The 22,167-nt window shown below is 41.3% G+C and overlaps 1 protein-coding gene across 1 annotated transcript in view; it reads left to right on the forward strand.

Moving 5' to 3' along the window:
• SPTB (spectrin beta, erythrocytic) overlaps positions 1-22,167 on the forward strand; it is a 167,606-nt gene that overhangs the window by 130,467 nt on the left and 14,972 nt on the right. Inside the window, exons 27-32 of the mRNA XM_072629604.1 lie at positions 2,366-2,610; positions 3,686-3,824; positions 4,297-4,381; positions 5,008-5,204; positions 5,981-6,030; positions 6,660-6,738. Of these exons, the coding sequence (XP_072485705.1) occupies positions 2,366-2,610; positions 3,686-3,824; positions 4,297-4,381; positions 5,008-5,204; positions 5,981-6,030; positions 6,660-6,738 (795 nt within the window). The remainder of the gene's footprint in view (positions 1-2,365; positions 2,611-3,685; positions 3,825-4,296; positions 4,382-5,007; positions 5,205-5,980; positions 6,031-6,659; positions 6,739-22,167) is intronic.

Below are 22,167 nucleotides of genomic sequence, written 5' to 3' on the forward strand. Positions count from 1 at the left end.
CTTGCAAAATGAAAAGTGAATAGAGGGAGAGTGGGTATGGGATATAAACAGATGCCAGGACCTTGGACATAAGGGCAGTTCCCTACATAAGAATGTGACTTCATTTTTACTGTAAGCAGTCTTAAATAAGGACATGTTATCATAGCATCTTTCATCCAAGGAGCCTAAAAGTACATTAGAGCTCTGAAAGGGGGCCAGTAATACATTCTTCCCAATTTTCCAGACAGGGATAAAGGTGCCAAGGGGCAGAGGAACTTTGTCCCACATTGCCTGGTAAGTCAGTGGTAGAGCCAGGAGGGTAGTACTGAAGTCCTGTTTTCAGAGTTACTGTTTGTACTCTGAAACAGCGTTCTTTGAATTTTTTTTGATCAAGTACCCCTTTAAAAAAGAAATTTTAAACATGTACCTCCAATATGTATATTTCATTGTTTATAAATGATATATGGACTTTTATACTAATAATTACGGTCAAGGCAGCTAGTGTCAATGGATAGAGTGCTGGGCCCAGAGCCAGGAAGACCTGAGTTTAAATCCAGCCCCAGACAGCTGTGTGATTTTAGGCAAGTCGCTTCACTTCTGACTGCCTTAGTTTTTTCAACTGTAAGATGGAGACAATAATAGCACCCACCTTGCAAGGTTGCTGTGAAGATCAAATGAGATTATATTTGTAAAAAGTGCTTAGCACAATCCCTGGTGCATAGTAGGTGCTATATAAATGCTCATTCCATTCCCAATTCATGTATATTATAAAGCTTACATAAACATGGACATTTAAAAGGGATAAAATAATACTTGATCCTAGAGTCCATAGGGAGGCACAGAACTTGTTTGAGTAAAAGAGTAGCGTGATCAGACATGTGCTTTGGGAGTTTTGTGACAGATGGATTGGATAAGAGAGAGACTTAGAGCAGAGCAATCAATTTGCGGTCATCGGTATGAAGATGATAATTAAAGTCATGGGAGCTCATGAAATCACCAAATGAGGGAGCATACAGAGGGAAAGAAGAGGACCCTGGACAGAGCCTTAGGGTGCAATCAAAATTAAGGTATGCAATGGAAGTGAAAACCAAGGAAGGATTGGGAGAGTATGCTACTGATGGAGGAGTGTGAGACGGGGTCAGACCAGTAGAAGGAGGATCAGGAAAGAGCAACAAGGCATAGAGTGCTGTAGAAAATGAAAAAGGATGATTGAGAAAGGGCCTTCAGATTTGGTAATTAAGAGATTTGGTAACTTTGAAGAAGGCAATTTCAGTTGAGTTGAAGAATCAAGGATAACTAGAAGGTTGAGAACCTGGGAGACTGGAAGGATGGTTCCCTTGATTGAAAAGAGAATCAAAAGGTAGTTAGGTGGCTCAGGGGGTAGAGCACAAGCCTTGGAGTCAGGAGGACCTGAGTTCAAATGTATCCTCAGACACTTAATAGCTGTTTGGCCCTCTGTAAAATGAGGAAGTTATCCTCAATGGTTTCTACCCTTCCAACTCTAAATTCATGTTACTATGAAACAAGGAAATGCAGAAAAAGGATGAGTTTGGGCAACAGAGGTAATGTAATTATAATATATCTGTGTTTGTTCATCTTGTTCCACTCACTTTTCCTAAATGAAAAAAGAAAAGGGGGGATACAATGGGACTTACTCACTGTCTCCTGCCCTGGAGCACAGAGCATGAAACTCTGATGGGAGACCATGTGTGAGGATGCCATGAAGGAATTTTGCCTGCTTACCTGCTGTGAGTAGGGATAGGTTATCATTCCCTCAAGGGGACCTGTATCAGGGATAGCCACAAGGAGGTCAGCAATGGGAGGAGGTGTAGAGGGGCAAAATCTTGAAGAGGGTGAGGTAATTGTGTTAGAAACAAACCCACAGTTAGCTGGAGTGAGGAGAGGATAGGAGGGTGAATACAGCCCATCTTTCCACCCTCTGATTGACCCTTGAAGTCATTTCATGTCCCGGATTTTGGAGCCTTTTGCTCTAGAGGTTTCAACCATCACCGTGCCATGTAGGAGATCAGAAAGAACCCTTATCCTTCCCAAGCCCATCATTCCTCTGTCATATAGAACAATGGCACACTTTGAATAAGGCAGTGAGAAATAGTGGATAGAGTAGGGGACTTGGAATACATGGAATACGTGGATCCAAATCCTACGGTGACATTTTTTAGCTGTGTGACCATGGGTATATCACTCAGCTGCTCTGAACCTCAGTTTCCCAATCTGTAAAACAGCTATAATAATACCTATAGTACCTACCTCATGAGATTGTTGTGAGGTTGAAATGAGATTGTGCATATAAAGCATTTTTTAACTGTAACGCACCATAGGCATGTAATTGATCATCTTATGATAATGATGATGCCGATGACTCCAGGTGCAGCAGTTCCAGGATGTGGCCACACGCCTGCAGACAGCGTATGCTGGGGAGAAGGCTGATGAGATCCAGAGCAAAGAGCAAGAGGTGTCTGCCTCATGGCAGAAACTGTTGGATGCCTGTGCAGGACGCCGTGCCCAGCTGGTGGACACAGCAGACAAGTTCCGCTTCTTCAGCATGGTCCGGGACCTCCTCTCTTGGATGGAAAGCATCATCCGACAGATAGACACACAGGAGAAGCCCAGGTATGGCAGCAAAGGCAGGAACGTGTCTTCTCCTTCTGTGGCTACTTTCCCCCACAAGATGGGGCTCATAGACTTAGGTACAGGCTCTGATGGTTGTTCTCTGAATGAGGGAAAAAGGGTGGAGCAGAGGGCCTTTTGGGGCCAGAGCCAGGATGACTCAGTGTTGCTGGAAAGGACCTTTGGGGTTCAGCGAAGGTTCCTGCCCAGGCTTGGACTGAGGCTGAAAGTGACTTTTCTCACTTCCATTTATGTCCTGGACACTTGTGCCAGCTTGTGTATGGTATTATTAGCAAGAATCATAGTTTCAGAGTTCTGGGAGTGCTAAGCTCACTTAGTAGTAAAGGACCTTCAGCAACTCGTAGTTGGACCATACATAAGCCCAGATGTCTCCTACTATCTATTCCCCAACATTATATCATTACTGCAACATCCCTCCCCTTTCCCCATGCTGAGAGAGAAAAATTATATTCTTTCTGCTTAGGAGTAACTAAATCACAAGTGAGAATGTCAGTGGAAGAGCTGATATTATAAAGTTCCCAACATCTTGGTTTCCAGTTTGTTCAAAGACACCCATTTATTTAGCACTTACTATTACAAACTCTGTACTGCCCCCCAGAGACTGGGATCTCGTCCTCAGGACTCACCATGTTCCTGATGGCTAGTTTTGATTTTGGGGTCCTTAGCACCCCACACAGAGAGCCAGTCAATCTTCTTTCTGCCCAAGTCCCTGGCTCTGGGAATCCCCAAGCCTTCTTCAGTCCTTCAGATACCCTGTCTGCAGCTGGCCTCATAGAGGACTCCTAGGGGAGTTAATCATTGGACTGTTGCAGAGATTGGTGTGGTCTGAACCATTAGAGTCACACAGTGGGTGACCTGGAAGCCAAGGACATTGTAGTTTGGGAATTTGTACGTAGCATTTCTGAAGAAGTAGAGTCTAACAATTCATGTGCAGCTTTAAGGCCTTCTCCTCCTTCAGGAGCCTGAGAATTATCCAGGTTGGACATTTCCCTTTTGGCTTTAGTTGAATCCCTTTGCCATCATCCTTTTCCCCCTCTTCATCTGCTTCTCTTATCAGGGATGTATCTTCTGTGGAACTGCTTATGAAGTACCACCAAGGCATCAAGGCAGAAATTGAAACGCGGAGCAAAAATTTCAGCACATGCCTTGAGCTGGGAGAATCATTGCTTCAGAGGCAGCACCAGGCTTCTGAAGAGGTAAGAAAGGAGAGAGTGTAGAAGAGGGGCCAGGTATAGAGAGAGGGAAACTGGGGAACAGCTAGGTTCAGGTATATATATATATATATATATATATATATATATATATATATATATATATATATACACACACACACACACACACACATATATATACGTATATATATATATACTCACATATATATATATATGTATATATATATATATACCCTTTTCCAGTAATGTCTTCAATAGTCCATCTCTCTGCCTATCCATTCATTCATTCAATAAATATTTCTTAAGTACCTGCTCTGTGTAGGATACAGTTGTTCAAGGCATAGTCTCAATTCTTAGAGAGCATAAAATAGGGAGATAAAATAGGAACATGTAAAATAGGTAAAATAGGGACATGTAGAGCTTATAAATAGCTGAGATGCGGGGTAATGGTCTGAGCTCCAGACCAGAACCAGAAATCTCTTTACCTTCATTGCAGATCAAGGAGAAGCTGAATCAGGTGATGTCAAGAAGGCAGGAGATGATGGAGAAATGGGACAACCGTGCAGAGCGGCTGCATCTATGTGAGTGCAGCCTTGGGGCCTGTGAACATGGCCAGGCTAGGGGCTTCTTGTGGATGAAGGGAAGAGGAAGGAGCCTAAAACTCCTCAGTTTTTTGATCAGCTCAGTCTAGAGAAGAACTGTCCACAACCCATGCATTCCCTTGCCCCAGTGCCACTTCAAACAGGGGTTCTTATCCAAGAAGGTCCAGCCTTTGGTTTGTACCTGGGCCCTCCTCCCTTTTGTTTACATAAATTAATCAAGGGTCTTAAGGCTGGCTGGGAAGAGGATTTTCAAGAACTTGACCTTAGCCCCCTGGGACTTTGAGAATAAAAACGGTAGATGGTTACATGGACCAGTGAGAAGACTGGTATACCAGATGGCTGCTGAAATCTGCACTATGGAGCAAGTCAAGTCAACAAGCCTTTATTAAGCACTTACTAAATACCAGGCAGAGTGATAAGTGAGGAGGACTCAAAGAAAGGCAAAAAAATATTTCCTGCCCTCAAGGAGCTGACATTCCTAAACTTTCCCTCCCACAAACTGTAGTTTCTCTGCTGAGCTGCCTAGGAGTCCCCTGACCAAGGGACAGAGCTAACCTATTGAGGTCTTCTGTGTATGTGGGTCTGTGACTTGTTCTTTGTGACAGTGCTGGAAGTGTGTCAGTTCTCTCGGGATGCTTCTGTGGCCGAAGCATGGCTGATTGCCCAGGAGCCTTACTTGGCCAGCAGGGACTTTGGACATACGGTGGACAGCGTAGAAAAACTTATCAAGCGACATGAAGCCTTTGAGAAATCCACAGCTACCTGGGCTGAGCGATTTGCTGCCCTGGAGAAACCCACCACGGTGAGCTATGGGGCATCCAAGTTTTGGGAGCAAGGTGGGGAAAAATTAGAGTGAAAGGGACAACTCGTGAGTCCTGAAATTGCTAGGAAAGCAAAAAGTGGGATGAGGGAGGGGCTGCAGAGGGAGTTGATTAAGCCACTTATCAAGTTCGAAGCTCTGTAAATGAGGAGAGTGATGGAGAGGATACTAAAAAAAAAAAAAAAAAAGAAGATTCTGTTTTCTATCATCAGGTTGTTTACAGTTCTACATGTATGAAGAAGACCTAAGAATGTTTCACTAAGTAATTCATTATTAAGCTTGATAATCATGTGTTAGCATGACAGTATTTTCAAAGGCTTGTTAATAAATGCAAGAGAATAGGGTTGGCAGCTTACATGTAAGTGAAATGACTGCTGGATTTAGTCAGGAGCCGTAGGTTTAAACCCCGAATCTACAATTTTTACCACCTTTGTGATCCTGGGCAAGTCATTTTACCTCTGTCTTATTTTCCCCATTTGTAAATTGCAGAGGTTAGACTAGATGGCTTCTAAGATCCCTTCCAGCTCTATTATCTTGTGATACTCAAGTAGAAAGGTAGTTTGGTAACTGTGATATCAATAGATTTTGCCCCCAAGAGGCTGAAGTGTGATTGGGCTGGGCTAGAGGACGAATAATCGAGGAAAGACTCCTTTTGGGGCACACAGCACAGAGAAACTACCTCACCGATACCACTCTCTCCCCCTCCTCATGCTGGCTCTATCTTTTTTTGACCCAATGAATGACCTTTCTTTCTCTAGCTTGAGCTGAAAGAACGCCAGACTCCAGAGAGACCCACAGAGGACAGTGGGTAAGTACCACGAAAACAGAGCCTGGTTGAGTCTATAGACAAGTAAGTTTTAAATACTGAGGGAGGCAGGGAACTAGAGCTGGAAAACTCAGGAGAAAAAGAGGAAATGGGGAGAGGATTTTTCCCTCAGGAGTAGCATCCTTAGAGCCTCATGAGGCTATGACAAATGTCAATTTGTGGGTGTTTATACTGAAAAAGATACCCCTAAAAAGTTCTGGGTTTGGGGCTGTATAAATTATTAATAGAAGGCAATCATGTGGTACCTAAAGCTGGAAAGGTAAATCCAGAATAAATAAAATTAAGCTTTATTGTTCTGAATCACTGCCACTAGAACAGAACTCACTCCTCACTCTTCCAGGAACCATGTATAATGTCCACACGGCTGCTTTACATCGGAGACTCTAAAGGATTATGTTGTTTTTTTGGGGGGTGGGGGGGGCGGAATATTTACCTGAATTTTACAGGATAAGCTTGCTACTATTTTCTAGGCATCTATCTGCACACAGTGAAGCCTGGTTATAGATTAACATGCATTGACTTGTGTACTATATGTAAGAAGTTAGTTTCCATTTGGTAGGTGCTGCCTTATGAAACTACTTGTTTTTAAACTGATTTTCCGTATTCCTCAGGGCTCAGGAGGAGGAAGGTGAGACAGCTGGGGAGCCTCCTCCGGGTCTCCATCGGGTAGCTACTGAAAGAACATCACCGGTCAGTTTCTTCTCACATTTGTCTAGTTCCTGGGAATCTCTGCTGCCAGACCCTATACACCCGTCCTAGAGCTCAGTCCAAATCAGTCAGCAAGAATGCTGAGAATGGTGCACCCATCACTACCCTGGCCCTTCCGTCTTCCCCTCCCCCTTCCAGAGGTTCCTGTTTCAGTTCAGTCTTCCTCATTTTATTGTGTTTACTTAATCCTCTAGTGTAATTGCCTTTCTCCTCAATTCTGTGTAAATGAAATGCTGGAAGGAGATTATGTGCCTATCCATCAAGGTGGCTCCCTTTTTAGTTTGGTTTTATTAAGTTTAATAAATGTTAATGGATAAATATATCAACGTTCACATCAGAGGGAAGACCAAATAATTCATGCTGAGATGTTCTGTTTATAAACTTTCTTTTTTCCTTCCAATTCACCCCTTCCTTGTCCTTAAAACTGGAGTGCTTTTCTTCTCAGCTGCAGAACCTTCTGAGTTCTGAAAGTAAAGTCATTCTTCTCTGACTCTGTACTGTACCCATTCTCCCCATCCCCCATCCTCATGAGTTTCTATTTTTTTAATGAAAACTTTTACCATCTTTCTCAATTCCCATTCATTCCATCATAATGTACCAGATTCACTGGAATACATCTGTGGAGGTCCTGGAGGCTGGGAAGGGGATAAAGTGGAAGAGTGGGAGAAGAAAACCTTAGAATAGTGGAGATGAAGGGGGTGAATGCTAAGCCTTCTGTTGTATAGAAGAAGGTTATATAGTAGACATAACAAAGAAGATAGCTAAAGAGGTTCAGGGATTACTATAGTCAACCAAGATCCCAGGACTTCATTCAGCATCTCTGTAGAGAGCGTTGTCACAAGTTATGGTTAAGACAAAATGCAGAAGAGGAGGAAGCGGGGGCCATGGTGGCAAGGTAAGCAGCAGATCCCAATGGGGTTCCTGTTGGGGGCAAGTGAAGCTCTAATGGCATTTTTGTGGGGGAACAATTATTTGGTGATGAAGTCAAATGAATACAGGACTACAAAAGTGAACAAGAAGAAAGCAAGAAGATGTCCACCACCAATCTCTGCTCCTACCTGCATGGCACTGCTTCCCCCTCCATGCCCAAGTCATCCTGCCAAGTGCATGCTTCTGTGGATCTCCTGGGTGGAAATGAAGTGATGTGTGGTCCTCGTTCACCCCACCCTATCTTAGTTTCTGGATGCTAAAAAAGTTTGGGTACTGGGACAATAAATTAGCTCAAGATGAAAACTGGCTTTCTATGAGATACTGCTGTATTAGATCTCATGTCAAAACCATATTTGTGCCCTCTCCCTCTCAACACCTGAGGAGGGTAGTGGTAAGAACACTGTTTTAGGAGACAGGAGACATGAGTTCTAATCCCAATTTAGTCACTTGCTTGTTGTGTGACCTTAGGTAAGTCATTTTAATGTCCTTAATATCTTCATTTGTGAAAGGAGACAGTTGGATTGGATAATCTCTATAGGTCCTTTCCAAGTCTTTCTGAGTACCATTCTTAGATTAAACCTGCACATTCATATCTTCGCACTCTAAAAATACACATGCACAGTGCATATCTCTGCTACCTCACACCTCAATGATATTCAGAAACCTGCTCTGGCCCCCACATGCTCAGCAGGAGGGCAGTAGCAGGGGTCCAGTGGTGGAGGATGCAGAACCCACCTCAGAAGTTCCTTTTGCATGTGGTGATCCTCCTTCCTGGCCTTTGGTGCAATGTATCCCAAACTCCCACTAACCAGCAGACAGTCACGGCAACGGGAGCAGAGCTGAACTATCCCAAGCCCAGCACATGCCAAAAAAAAAAAAATGTGTTTTGTGGTCTGACTTCCCAAAATAACCCCTGCCTCTACCTCTTCTGGAGACACAGGACTTGAAGCCAGGTGGCCAGTGCTGTCCTCCAAAGACTCACTGCTTTCCCGTCCTGTGGCTGTGTTTCCTAGTATAAATCGCTATTTGTCTGTGTGGAATTGTGTACAGTGTCTGTGTGCATTATTGTGTCCAAACAAATATCCATTTAATTACTCCTTGTGTCTGTGTATGTACATGCATTTGATTTATATATGCAATAGAACCCTGCCCTTCCTATCCAAACCCCTTTTATCCAAGTTTCTGGAATATCCTGTGTGGGGAATGAGGAGAAGGGGAAACATGGGCCAAATGCTTAGGGAGAAAGGTGAGTATGAGTCCATATGTGAGGTTACTTCTGTAAAGCCCCCAGCACTTTATCCAAATATGGAAATCTGCACGTGGCCAGAACTCAAAAGAAATCAAGGCAGCAAGTCAAATGAACATGAGGCAATGGTCCCTGTAGAAATGGATGATCTGTTGCTTCATCTTCCAGTTATTTTTTAATTTTTTTCATAGGAATCTGATTTTTTAGGTTGGGGCTCAAGAAAAACAGGAAAGAGGGGGGAAATGGGGTGTGTGCAGGATTGAAAATTGTTTCTGTCAAAGAAGAAAATTATTTTCTGCCTGTTAACCCCACTGGAAAAATTTCCTCTCCCTATTAGACTCAAAACCTTGGGGAACTGGTAGCTATATTCTTGCCAGTGTGTATGCTCTCTTGGTGCTGGTGGCCATGTAGAATAGACATGTGCTTAGTCTTCGTCTAACATTGTTTCATGTGAAAATGGTCATTCATGCATGACAAACTTCCCTGCCTTCTCTCCCTGTTATGTGAGAAGGGAGTGGGATGGACCAGAGCGCAATCCAGCAAACAAATCACTGTTAATGTCCAGGAGTCTATCCCAGAGATTCATCAGACTCCCATTCCTTATGCCACATACACATTACCTTCCATATATCTATGTATAAACACATACTCCCTCTCAAAGATTGGTCTGTATTGAATGCATTAAGATTTTTCAATCCAATTTGTCTTCTCTCCAAGAATACTGTTAGTCACTTAATTTGCCCCTTCCCCTTCCAGTTTTTCCAGTATGTTCAGTCTAGTTGAGGGTTAGCTCTAGCATTCAGGAGTTCTTACTTAGCCTTTCTCTGTGTCAAAGACTCAGACTGGTGAAGCCATGAACCTCTTCTCAGAAGAGTGTTTATAAATGAATAAAATAAAATGCAGAAGATTACAGAAAAAACCAATTATGTTAAAATAATTTTAAAGATATTTTTAAAAGTTAATGGACTCCAGGTTATGAACCCCTGTTATAAATGCTTTCACTATTATATTACAAAGGCAAATTTCTAATGTAGTGATTTTTACTTATTGCATAAGGGACATAAATCATCTTTGGAGATCTTCTTTATCTCCTTGACCTTCATGACTGGACATGAGAGCATTTTGCTTAAACTATTCTTTCAACCTCTGTGACACTTGGCAAGCAATATAATTACTTTCCACCCAGTCTCTCTGAGAATCAGTAGCTGTTTTGCCAAGAACTAGATCACAAGATATTGATTGATTTTCTCTGTCTCAACATTCATCGTGGACTATAAACCAATCCCCCAGCTTAGGGAATGACTTCCTAAAATTTTCCAGAACAGAAGAGAAGGTCATCTCAGCCCTGCCCTGTCTCTGGGCCTTGTCTAGCCTGCAAGGGCATCTTATCCGAGACAGCATGGTGGAACATTAAATTGTGTGCTGTTCAGATACTAGCACTCTTCTTAGGAATGTCCCCTTTCTATACCATCCCACTCCACTCCACCTTTCCTCTGCTTCATAAGACTCACAGGAACAGTGCCTAGTACCCTGGGTATGGTGCAGATAATAGGTGAGTATATGAGGGTAGCAGAAGGAACAAGATGCATACATGCAGAAGGCAAAACTTGGGGTAAGCACATGGGGAGAAGGTAAAGAAGAAGTCATGTGCTCTAGTGATAAGAGCATCATATGAGGAATCAGGGACCTGGGTTCTAGTCCTGGCTTTACCACTACCTAGCGGTGTGGACTTGGGTAAGTTAATTTCCTTTGTTTCTTTAACTCTAAATAATGATGCTATCTATGAGATAATAACTTCTTCCTTACCTTACAGAGATATTGGGAGGTTAGAGAATGGGTGAAAATATCATGTAAATATGTTAAAAAGAGAGACTAAAGAAGATCTAATCTACTTTTTATTGTCTGTCCCTTAGTAGCTAGAGTTTTGAGAAATATATCTAACCAATGCTGGGAGGAGAGGAGATAATTTTCATGGAAAGAGACCTTGACTGGGAGTCAGGAGATCTGGATTCTAGTTTTGGCTTTACCCCCTTTTTAATTGTGTGACTCTGAACAAGTAGATTTACTTCTAGGTCTCCTTTTTCTCATGCACAAAACTAGGGACTCTATCTAGGTGAACGCTAAGGCTCCTTCAAGCCATAACACTCATGGGTTCCTGTGGTTAAGGATGGATCTAGAATTCTTTCCATAGAGTAAATAATGCTACAGTAGGTACGCACTGTAAGATTTTTAGTGAGATTTCTGCCTCCCTCCACCACAAGGATTGTGTTTTCCTAAGATGTTCAACATTTAAGAGACCCGAATAGTTTTCCCCCCTGTCTCTGCCTTTCCCTTGCTGGAATGACTCCCAAGCAAGTATATGCCTCAGCTTTCCTACTTTTGCTATAAAACAAGTAATGTCTGCACTAACCTGCCCCACAAGGCTATTAATTGCCATTTATGTAAAGGAGTTCCTGTTCCTATTTTCTGTGAAAAGTCATAATATTTTTTTACTAAGGGCAGCATGACTTACTGGAAGGAGTGGTGGGCATGGAATCGCAGAATGTGAGCATCAGAAGGGACCTCAGTAGTTGTTTGGTCCAACATAAAACTAAATCCTACTATAACATACCCAGCAAGTGGTTGTCCAATCTCTCTGCTTGATGGCCTCTGTGGAAGAGGAGCCTATCACTTCTCAGAGAAGCCTATTCCTCTTTTGGAAAACTAATTATTACAAACTAATTATTAGAAATCTTGAGCCTAAATTGGATTCTTTTCACCTTCCATCCTGGCTCTGTTCTTTAGAGCCAAAGGGAACAAGTCTAGTTTATTCTGTATGGGACAAGAAGACCTGGGTTCAGCTCACAACTCTTAACGTTTAGCTGTGTGGACATCTAGGGGCAAGCCATGTAACCTCTCAGAGGGTGAGGACACTTGTAGTATCTTCCTTAAAAGGATGTTGGGAAGATATGAATAGGAGGCCTTTTGCAAACTTTTAAGATGTTAAATGAATATATTATTATTAAGATGCAAACTCTGGAATCTGTTTTCCTTCTCTGCTTTTAAAAAACCCATAGCTTAGCAGTAATAAAAGGCCTGTAAAACACAGGTCCTGTCTGTTTGGGTGGAAAGGACAGGAAAAGTACAGAAGGAAAGCCACTCTCTGTAGTCTAACAGATGGAAATCATTTCTAGCCACAACTAATTCTTGCTTTATGAAGACCCTTTAATCCAGGGGCAACACACTGAAGCCTCAGATCTCTCTCTTAATTTCTATCCCTTAGCCTTAAAACTCTGGCCCTGAAAATTTAGGCTCAAGGTAAGGGGGAGTTTCCTAAAATTGAGAGCTATTCCAAAGTTGAATTAGGCTGTCTCAGGAGGATGTCCTGTGGATTTCCCTTTAGCTTACGATCTTCAAGCAAAGACTATCTGCTTTGGAGGTTATATTGTAATGGAGACTCTTCTTTGGTTGGTGACGAGTTGGAGTTGGTGGGTTCTGAGGTCCCTTTCATATCCGGGATTCAGTCATTCTTTGGGTCTCTTTCCATGATAATTATCTCCTCTCCTCCCAACATTGGCTAGATATACTTCTCAAAACTCTATCTACTAAGAGACAGACTATAAAAAGTAGATTAGTTCTTCATTCCTTTCCCTATCACAGACTGATCTTGGATGACTGATTTAAGTGACCTGTTCACTTAAACTTGTGGTTTCATTGAAGCAATCAGCCATTTTTAAAATATAAGCAACAGCATACTCAGGTTCGAAGAATGGGGTGAATTTGGAGTGAGGATAACAGGCCCTCTTTCCAAGATTTCTTCTGCTAGTAGCTTCAGCTGGCTTCAGTGGTTTTCCTCTTCTTGTCATCACTCTTGTAGTTGCCTGGGAACTTTTAGCAAACCACTAGAACAGTGTACATTGACAGCCTTAGATTAAAAAAGAAGCCATTGTTTCTTTTTTGCCTGGACAAGCTTTTACTCCTCTTCCCCTGGCTTCACCACCTCCGCCCTATTCCATGACACAGAGATGACATGAAAATCATTTGTTCATTAGAGGTAGGTATGGCAAGTAAACAATAATTTCCCCTCAAACATGGGAAGGTTTCTCCTGTCTCTGACCACTGGAATGATCAAGTTAATGTGCATAATGGTCCCTCTGTCTACAGTTCCAGGGTGGAGCCTCATTGCTCCATACTTCCAAAGTGAAAACTCTTGGACTCTTTCCTGCATCTGTCCACTGCTCTTCCTTTTTTATTTTAACTCGGTGGAAGGCACCTGCAAGGTAATAGCCTTGTGTCTCTCTAGATCTCCAGATTATCCGCAGGTCCTTTTTCAAAATTCCTTTTCTAGGTATGTATTGGCAGAGTATGTGATAATAAGATACAAATATAAAAACCTCAAAAGTGAAATGTGAAGATGGAAATCATCATAATACAGCATCCTAACTGGGATTGAGAGTTGTCTTTTTTCTCTAAAATCTCCATTTTTCTCATGCTAATTGCTGTGGGGGGAGCAGGTTATCTTATTTATTGACTGTGTTATCCTTGAAGTCAGGGGTTGTTTTTGTCAGTAGTATACAGAGCCCATTACTGAATAATACCTAGAACCCATGAGTACCAAATAATAATGCTAATGAAAATAATGAAGGCAGATCATAGCAAATTGATTATTCTCCTAAGTGCTAAACCTCTCATGACCCACCATGTGGAAAGTATTAATTTCTTGAGGTTTTTTATTCCTAATCTAAAGAGAATCGGGTCCTTTCTCAGTCTCTTTTCACCTCAACTATCATTTTGGTGTAGGCTTTAACTTTCTGTTTTAACAACTTCCTCTTCACTCTCCATTTCTAATATATGATACAGTTTAATTGCAGGGTTACCAAAACGATCTTTGCCTTTCTTCTTTGGTCCCTAACTCTCTTACCTTTTGTAAAGCAGGGGTCTTTCTTCATTGTCTTACACCTTAGTTTTTAAAGCATCTTTATTTCCCTATTCATTGGAGCTCCTAGCTTGATTTTATCTTCTGCTGCTTTCAATTTTATCTTCTATGCTTCTATTCTTTTTTCCTACTCCTCTGAGTGAAACATTCTGTCTGCCACCTCTACCAATCACAAACCATGATGGGAATCCCCATCTTAGGGGACAGAAATTGAGCTGAAATCCATGTTAAACAAGAAGTCAGAAGCTCTCAGGTGCAAGACACGACATGCCTTTTTCAGGGATCTGAACTACCCCAGGGCTATTCTGTTGTCTAGTTACATATCTAGAAGTATGTCTTATCTAGCAGCTTACCACTTTTACAATGCAGCTATCATACCTGTCACCCACATTGTTTAGCCATGTGGGTTACATAAGCATTCCATTTAAATTTTGAACCTCTTGGGAAGGGCTTTTGCTTTCCTTTGGTGCCTCTTACCACACTTTTATTTATACAGAAGTTTACTCTTTCTCACATCTGGGACAGAATGTAAGGACCCTTATCCCTCATGAATGCCACCTATGAATTGTAAAGGTTGCCATCAATAACACTCTTGCACCCCCAAACACATGCTGTGTGGGATCAGTCCTGCCTGAAGCCACCTACCAGAACCCATCTCTTCCTAGGTCCCCATCCCATTTGCTGCACTGTATTTAAACTATTGTAGCCTGATAAGGATGTGATTCTAATCCAGGCTTTGTCCATTGACTAGCCCTGTGGCTAGAGCAGGCAGCTTTAGTGATCATCTGTAAAATGAAGAGTTGAATTAGATGATAAACCACCAACTTTTAGAGCAGGAATAGAAATTTTACTTGTTCTAAACATTGGTGTTTCTATGATGCTGTCTAGATTTTTTTCTCTTCCTGTTTTGCTATTTTCACTTTCACCTATCATTCCCCTTCTCATCCCACTTACTGTCAGTACCTGAGCTGTGTCTCATTGCTGGGAGAAATGCCAAACTCCTAGACTTTTCAGGTCTAGATTCTCTGAGAGTCATCCTAAATCTGTAACTAATTCCAGGCACTTAGGCACTGATGAGCGGATATGTGCAATACTGTTATAAGATCCCTATGTCCTAGGGAAAAATAGGACCTGTCTTTTCCTGCATGTACCATTGCTTCCCACTCCCTTCTACTTCTTTCCTTATCACTGTGCAGGAAGAATACTGTACCTCCCCTGTAGCAAAGTCTCCTGGAATGGGGCAACATGAGATTGGCAAGCTTATCAGTGTTCCCAGTACAGTAGAAAGAATGCTGGATTTAAAGTCAAAGGACCTGCTTTTAAATATTGACTGTTTGACCTTGGGCAAGCCATCTAACCACTCTAGACCTTGGTGTTTTCATCTGTAAAATAAGGAAGTTGTACTACCATATCATTAAATTCCCTTCTTACGTTAAACTATAACCCTGTCTCCCTCAGCTTAATTCCAACTATGATCCTTACAGATTTCTACTCAGGATCTTCCCTGCTAATTCACCTCTCTAAATTGTTTCCCCACTGACAGCTTCACTCTCCTATTACCCCTTAGGCACATCTTAAATCTATATTTTTCTGCTGCTTCTTCTTCTTTGGGAAACTTGGACTCTCCCTAGGCATGGGAACTTGTCATCTCTGCTGCTTTTTGCACTCCAGTTAAGCCAGTTACAAGAGAGAAAAAGCATGGTTTTATGGGAAAACCACTGTATCTAGATCAGAAGGTCTAGGTTCAAAACTCATCTCTAATATTTATTAGTTGTGTGGCAGGCTATTAACTTGGTTTTTCTGAGCCTAGCTGATCATAACAATGGGACAATACACTTGTACTTCCTAACTCACAGATATGAAGAAGAGTTTTAAATAAATACGGGATATTATTTTTTTGTTATTCAGTCATTTCAGTTGTGTCTGACTCTTTGTGACCCCATTTGAGGTTTTCTTGGCAAAGATACTGGAATGGTTTTCCATGTCCTTCTCCAGCTCATTTTATAGATGAGGAAATTGAGCAAACAGGATTAAGTGACTTGCCCAGGGTCACATAGCTAGTAAGTGTATGAGACTGGATTTGAACTTAGGTCTCCCTGACTCCAGGGTTAGCAGTCTATCTACATTGCCACCTAGCTGCCCATTATCTCTCTTATGCACTCTATATTGATATAATGTATTCCAACCAAGAAACAGAGTTTCTTGGTTTAGTTTACTCCTCCAGGCTAACATTTTTCTTCCATTCTCTCTCTTTACATTGTTGGTTCAGCTGCAGTGTAGGTTTTCTGTTTGTCTGTCTCTGGATCTTTTTACTTTCCAGGAAATCTTTACCAAAATCTCAGTATTAAATGGCTATATATGATTTACAAGAGCATCAGTAAATAACTTCTGCTTCCCCTGTGAGTCTCTCACTTCTTTCTAAGAGAATATAGCAAAGAATTTGTTTGCCCTGTAGACCATGAAGAAAATACCCAGGTGCCCTCTGAAGTAGTTCAACCTTGCTGCCCTTACCCTTTGGTCATATACTTAGGTGTACTACCATGTAGGAAAACAATCTACACATCATGGCAAGAATGGTTTCAACACTAATTCAGCAGTAACTCCAGCCTCTCACATTAGTGGGTTAGAGCATAATACTAAGGTATCTAAGGAAATGGGTTTGGTCACTTGGATGGGTCATTACCTTTCTTTACTCACTGACCACAGGCTCCACCCTTACCCCAGCTAGTAGTCTGATCATGTCATCATGATAGGCAACTGATGAACTGGAATCAAGTTGAGTAGAAATCTCTCCTTAGCTACTCACTTTACCTTTTCCCGCACTTCAGTTTCTTGGCTGCGACTCTTGTTTGCTTCCTCTTTGTCATTTGCACCTTAACCGCATACTAGATGCAGGAATAATCAACTCTGAACAGGTGAATAATTAAACGTCAGTTAATAGATACTTCATTAATTTGGCAGGTTTAGCTGAAGTGGATATTGAATATAAGCATAGTATTTTGTGGAGACTGGGAGGTCTATGGAGTGGGTCTTTGGGTCTTTGACCCATATAGATGGAAACTCACTTAAGCCTTCTCATCTTGTGGATCCTTGTCTTCCCATAAATCCTCCAAAGTAAATACACAAAACAAATGCCAAAAACACATAGCAAGGCAAACAAATTATGCAAATTACACAGTATTTACTGATTTGTATATGTGTTATATCCCTCCCTTTGAACTTGAGCTCCTTGAGAGTGTGTCTGATTTCATTTTTTTTCTTCTTTAGATCCACAAACTTGGCCCAGTTTTTTGGGGTTTTTTTGGTTTTTTGCACATAATAGGTACTTAATAACCTCTTGCTGAATTGAACTGAATAGAGAATCAAGCCAATGTACTAGGGGCTTTATCCATCTCTACTTCTCACTCTTTGTGGCCAGCTCACCTCTTTTTTCCAATCATACCATTTTCTTGGTATTTTTTTCCCCTCTTCTTGGGCGCACAGCCTCATTATTCACATGCTACAGCTTCTTTTCATCCACTGTTCATCTTTCCATTGACGTTGAGATCATGTACAGTTTTGCCTCTTTGGAGACTTTGGTCTTCAGAGATTTGCAGTCATCCCTGGAGAATATAGGTATTTTAAAAGGTAGGATTTTGTTTCAGAAAGCAGTTTGAGATCAGGGAAATACCTGTGAAGTCTCAATAAAGATCCTTTGCCAATTAATAGAAGTTTGCAGGCTCTTTTGTTGACCCACGCTGAATCTGTGACGCTGAGTTGGCTTCTTGACTCAAGACTACAGTGCCTTGTACAGATCACTTTAATTCACCTTACACTCCACAAATATTTATTCTGCACCTACCAACTCCCTACAAGGCACTAAGGTCAGAGAGGTTTTTACATAGATTTTTTTAAATACATAGATTTAAAAAAAAACAGATAGTTCCCTACTCTCAAAATACCTATAACATGTTGGAGGGGAGGGTTGGAACAGTGATTATGATGGATACATGGAGATGTATAAGACAAAGTAAAATGTAATAAAGGGAAAAAATACATTTAAAGTGGTTTAGAAAAGCATGGGGAGGGAGATCAGGGGAGATTTCATGGAGAAAGTTCCACCTGATCTTAGCCTGGAAGGAAGAGAAGGATTCCCAAAAACAAATTAGAAGCAGGGAGTACATTCCACACCTGGGCTTAGCCTTGTTTTTGCTTTGTTCTCTAACTTCTTAGGGAGCCTTTCAGTCAGTTAACTGGGTGACTTATACAAACCTCCCCTATGAGTATAGCAAAGAGAAATACAAAACAGTCTGAAGAAAGTCTCTTCCCCTCTTTTTTCTCCCCCAGTTTACACTCTTTGAATCTAATCTCCACATCTTGGGCACCTTACCCTTTCCCCACAGCAAGCATGTTAAAGTAGGGTAGCATGACAATAGTATGTAAAGAGCTGATCTCAGACACAGAAGTGGATTCGAATCCCACCTCTGCTATGTGGTGTCTGTGAGATTTTAGGGAAGTCATTTAACCTTGCACTGCCCAGATAACTCTCTGGAGTTATGGAGGAGGTGCCAACCTGCATCGGCAAAGGGAAAGTTTTCTCCATTGGAAGCTATATATAATATATGAATGAAATCGCAGGTACAGTCACTATACCCAGTGTACATTGGCTAAAACTTTGGCAAAACCAAAATCCTTTTGTGTCCTCTTTTTATTGAAAGTAAAGGTCTTAGAGTGGGGAAAATAGGAGAAGAGGATATGCCCTTGAAAATGTAAAGGGAATGGCCAGGGCTTGATCTCTGCAGGGACAATGGGGTCTCCACCACTACCCTCCCGTGTAAGTGCGCCATGACCCCCTTAGGACTGGTTTTTAGATGGAGGTTACAGAAGGGAGATGCTTTCCCTTGCTTAGTCTCCTTTGGTCCTCTTCTCCAAATAGAAACTACCAATTTCCCTAGGACAAGGATGAACAAAGAGTCTCAATCAATACTTGAAGACGGTAACATCAGCCTAAGAACTAGATATTCCTGACCTGTGGCAGCACCCTGTTGCTAACTCATCCACACTAATGCTCCTACTTGAGCTCATTCTCAAGTCTTACTTAGCCTTGCCACAGGACAGAGGTAATTTAAACAATGCCTTCACCTGAGTAATTGCGCAGTTTAGTAGTAATCCTTGTACGTGTCTGGGAGAAATCCTTGTACATGGTGAAGTACTCGACCCCCCAGTCTGTCCTCCAGCTCTAGCCTAGACTCTGTGGCCAAAACCACACTCCCAATTTCTTTTGCACAGTCCTGCCAGAGAGGGATGACTGGGAACCTATATTGAGGTGTGGCAGGGTGAGTAAAAGAGGGTGATCTTTAGGTGCTGAGCATTGGAAGACAGTCTTAGCATGGAAAATGCTTATTTTCAGGGGAAGGAGCAGATGGCTTTGGTAGAAGGAGAATGGAATTGGGTAGAAGCAGAACAAAGAGCAGTCCCCCTGTAAAGAAAGCATGAGATTATTAGTTGTTATGAGGCTTATGTCATAGGTTCATGTTCTATTGTCACTACCAAGGGATAAAAAAGAAAAGATGTATTTTCCACAGACCCTAACTTTTGGATTTATTATCTTTTTCCAGTTCTCTTTCCCAATACTTCTCTTTTTTCCACATTGACTTCTGTAGTACAGAACATAAAATTGATTTAAGGTCCTAGTTATTCTTTCTAAGGCAGCATGAGAGAATCTGAGGTTACAAACCACAGTAGAGATAAACTTCAGGTTCATTATTTCATTACTTGGTGAACTTCTCACAGTGATCATTCCCCTTTCCTAATTGGCAAGCTGCCCCCCCCCCCTTTGTAACTCTGAGTTTGGGGGAAGAAGTGGTCACTGTTCTTTTAAATCTTGTTTTTGTTCAGACATTTTTCACTCATAACTGACTCTTTGTGACCCTATCTGAGATGTTCTTGGCAAAGATACCTGAGAAGTTTGCCATTTCCTTCTCCAGCTCATTTGACAGATGAGGAATCTGTGGCAAACAGGATTAAGTGACTTGCCCAGGGTCACACAGCTAGTACGTGTCTGAGACTATGTTTGAACTAAGAAACATGAGTCTTCTTGACTCTAGGCCTTGCTCTTTCTCTATCTACCGTGCCAACTAGTTATCCTGTTTTGTCTTCCTTTATCCCCAAAATCAAAATTGGATTTTTTTCTAGCAACCCTAAATAATCAGAGAAATATTGTCTTCTCTTGTCTGGGCCCCAAGTTCACTACTTTTGGATGCAGATTAAAATTTCTGTCACCTTACCTGCCAGTGTCTCCATGATCTTTCTCTGAATGGGTCAGTCATATCCTTCAAACTTTTGCATTTTCAACAAAGTTTCATATGCTATTCTTTTGAACAAATGGAGAAAATGTGATTTAGATGATAATACAGTTATATGAATTCAGCACTGGTTGAACAAATGGATATAAAAAATAAGAAGGAACGGATTGATGCTTTGTTGGAGGTAGGTCTATATGGATGCCCCAAGGATCAGTCTCTGATCCTGTGCTCTTCAACATCTTTATCCATTTTGCCTATAAATGCATAGATGACAAATTATCAAGTTTGCATGTGAAAGCTGGAGAAAATAGCTAATACATTGGGTAACAGAGCCAAGATCCAAAAATATCTCAGCAGGCTAAAATGATAGGCTGAAGCTAGTAAGGTGAAATTAAACAGGAATAAATTTCTTAGGTTCAAGAAATCACAAAAGCTTATTTGGAAAAAGATCTAGGTATTTTAGTAGACTGAAGGATTAATATGAGTCCACTGTGTGATATAGTGATCCAAAACCAACGCAAAATATGTTAACATAAAGCCATAGTGTTCAGAATAAGGTGTTTGTACTCCCTGATTCTAGCAGAATGTGTGTGGGTATTTAAGAAATACTCATTGCTGAAGCATCTTGTTAACTCTGCCCTAGTCAAAATCTGTATTGTTTTCATTTCTGGGCACCATATTGAAGGAAGAACATTGGTAAAATAGGACTTGTCTAAAGGGAAACTAGGATGGTGATGAACTATTAAACGAGAGACACTCTAAGAACATAAGAAGAGCTATTGATAAAACTGGAGCTAGTTAGCCTGGAGAAATGAAGGCTTAGGTGATACACAAACACTGTCTTCAAGTATTTGAAGGACCGTCATGTGGAAGAAGGATTTCATTTGTCTTTCTTTCCCAGAGAGCAGAACTAGAATTTCATTTTGTCCATTAGATTGTAAGCTCCTTGAGAGCAGAGACTGTATTTTGCCTCTTTACACATCCCTAGTGTTTAGCCTGGCACATAGTGGTCACTTAATAAATGTTTGTTGATTGATTGATGAGTGGATGACAGTAGCAGAGAGGCAGACTTCTACTAACTATATGAAAAATAACTCCCTAACAACTAGAAGAACACTTCCAAAAAAAGAAGAGACTGCTTCAAGACATAGGTCATTTAGGGGACTTAAAGTAGAAGCTAAGATGGCCCCTCATCTCAGATCCATGTGTAAGGCTAAAAGGATTTTTATAGGTTTTTTAACTTCAGGTTAGACTAAGGGATCTCTAAAGTCTCTTTTAATTCTGAAAATCCAGGAAGGATCCAAACCACCTCAAATTCCAGTTGTCACTCAAGACAAGAAGTAGTATGTAGGATCTAGTCAGGACTAGCTCTTCTGATAGGCAAAAGAGGTAGCTGTCTTTAGTTGGTTATGTGGATCCATTAATAAGGCACTGCTACCTCCAAACATTACCCCTATCCCTCTGTACCAGTGCCTGAAATCACTATAAGTGCGATGATTCTTTTGGACAAAAGCACGAATCTTCAGAAGATCCTCATAAAATTCAAGTAGGTTACCAAGAAGGTAACCCATGAATCTATTAACCCATTCATATAGAAAACACATTGCACTCAGATTTGGGGGACCAAGACTCTAGACTTAATTGTGCCATGAATCAGCTTTGAATCATTTGACCAATCACTTCATCTCTCTAGATCCAAATATCCTTAGATTAAAAATGAGAGGATCAGATCAAATAATATCTAAAGTCCCTTTTTCCTCTAATATTCTATGATTTTATGGTTATTCATACTGAAATAATTTAAGGATCCATGTTTTCATTAGTGTTTTCACTTCCTGTAGGGAAGATTGAAATGTCCCATACCTTAATAAATGGTCTTCATGACTTGCGATGGCCACAAAAGCTCACTGTCTAATATAGGGATGGGGAACCTGCAGCCTCAAAGTCACATGTGGCCCTCTAGGTCCTCAAGTGCAGTCCTTTGACTGAATCCAAACTTCATAGAACATCCACAGATTTCCCCACCCCGAGAGTAG

The sequence above is a fragment of the Notamacropus eugenii genome, chromosome 1 (assembly GCF_028372415.1).
Source record: "Notamacropus eugenii isolate mMacEug1 chromosome 1, mMacEug1.pri_v2, whole genome shotgun sequence".
NCBI classification, from domain to species: Eukaryota; Metazoa; Chordata; class Mammalia; order Diprotodontia; family Macropodidae; genus Notamacropus; species Notamacropus eugenii.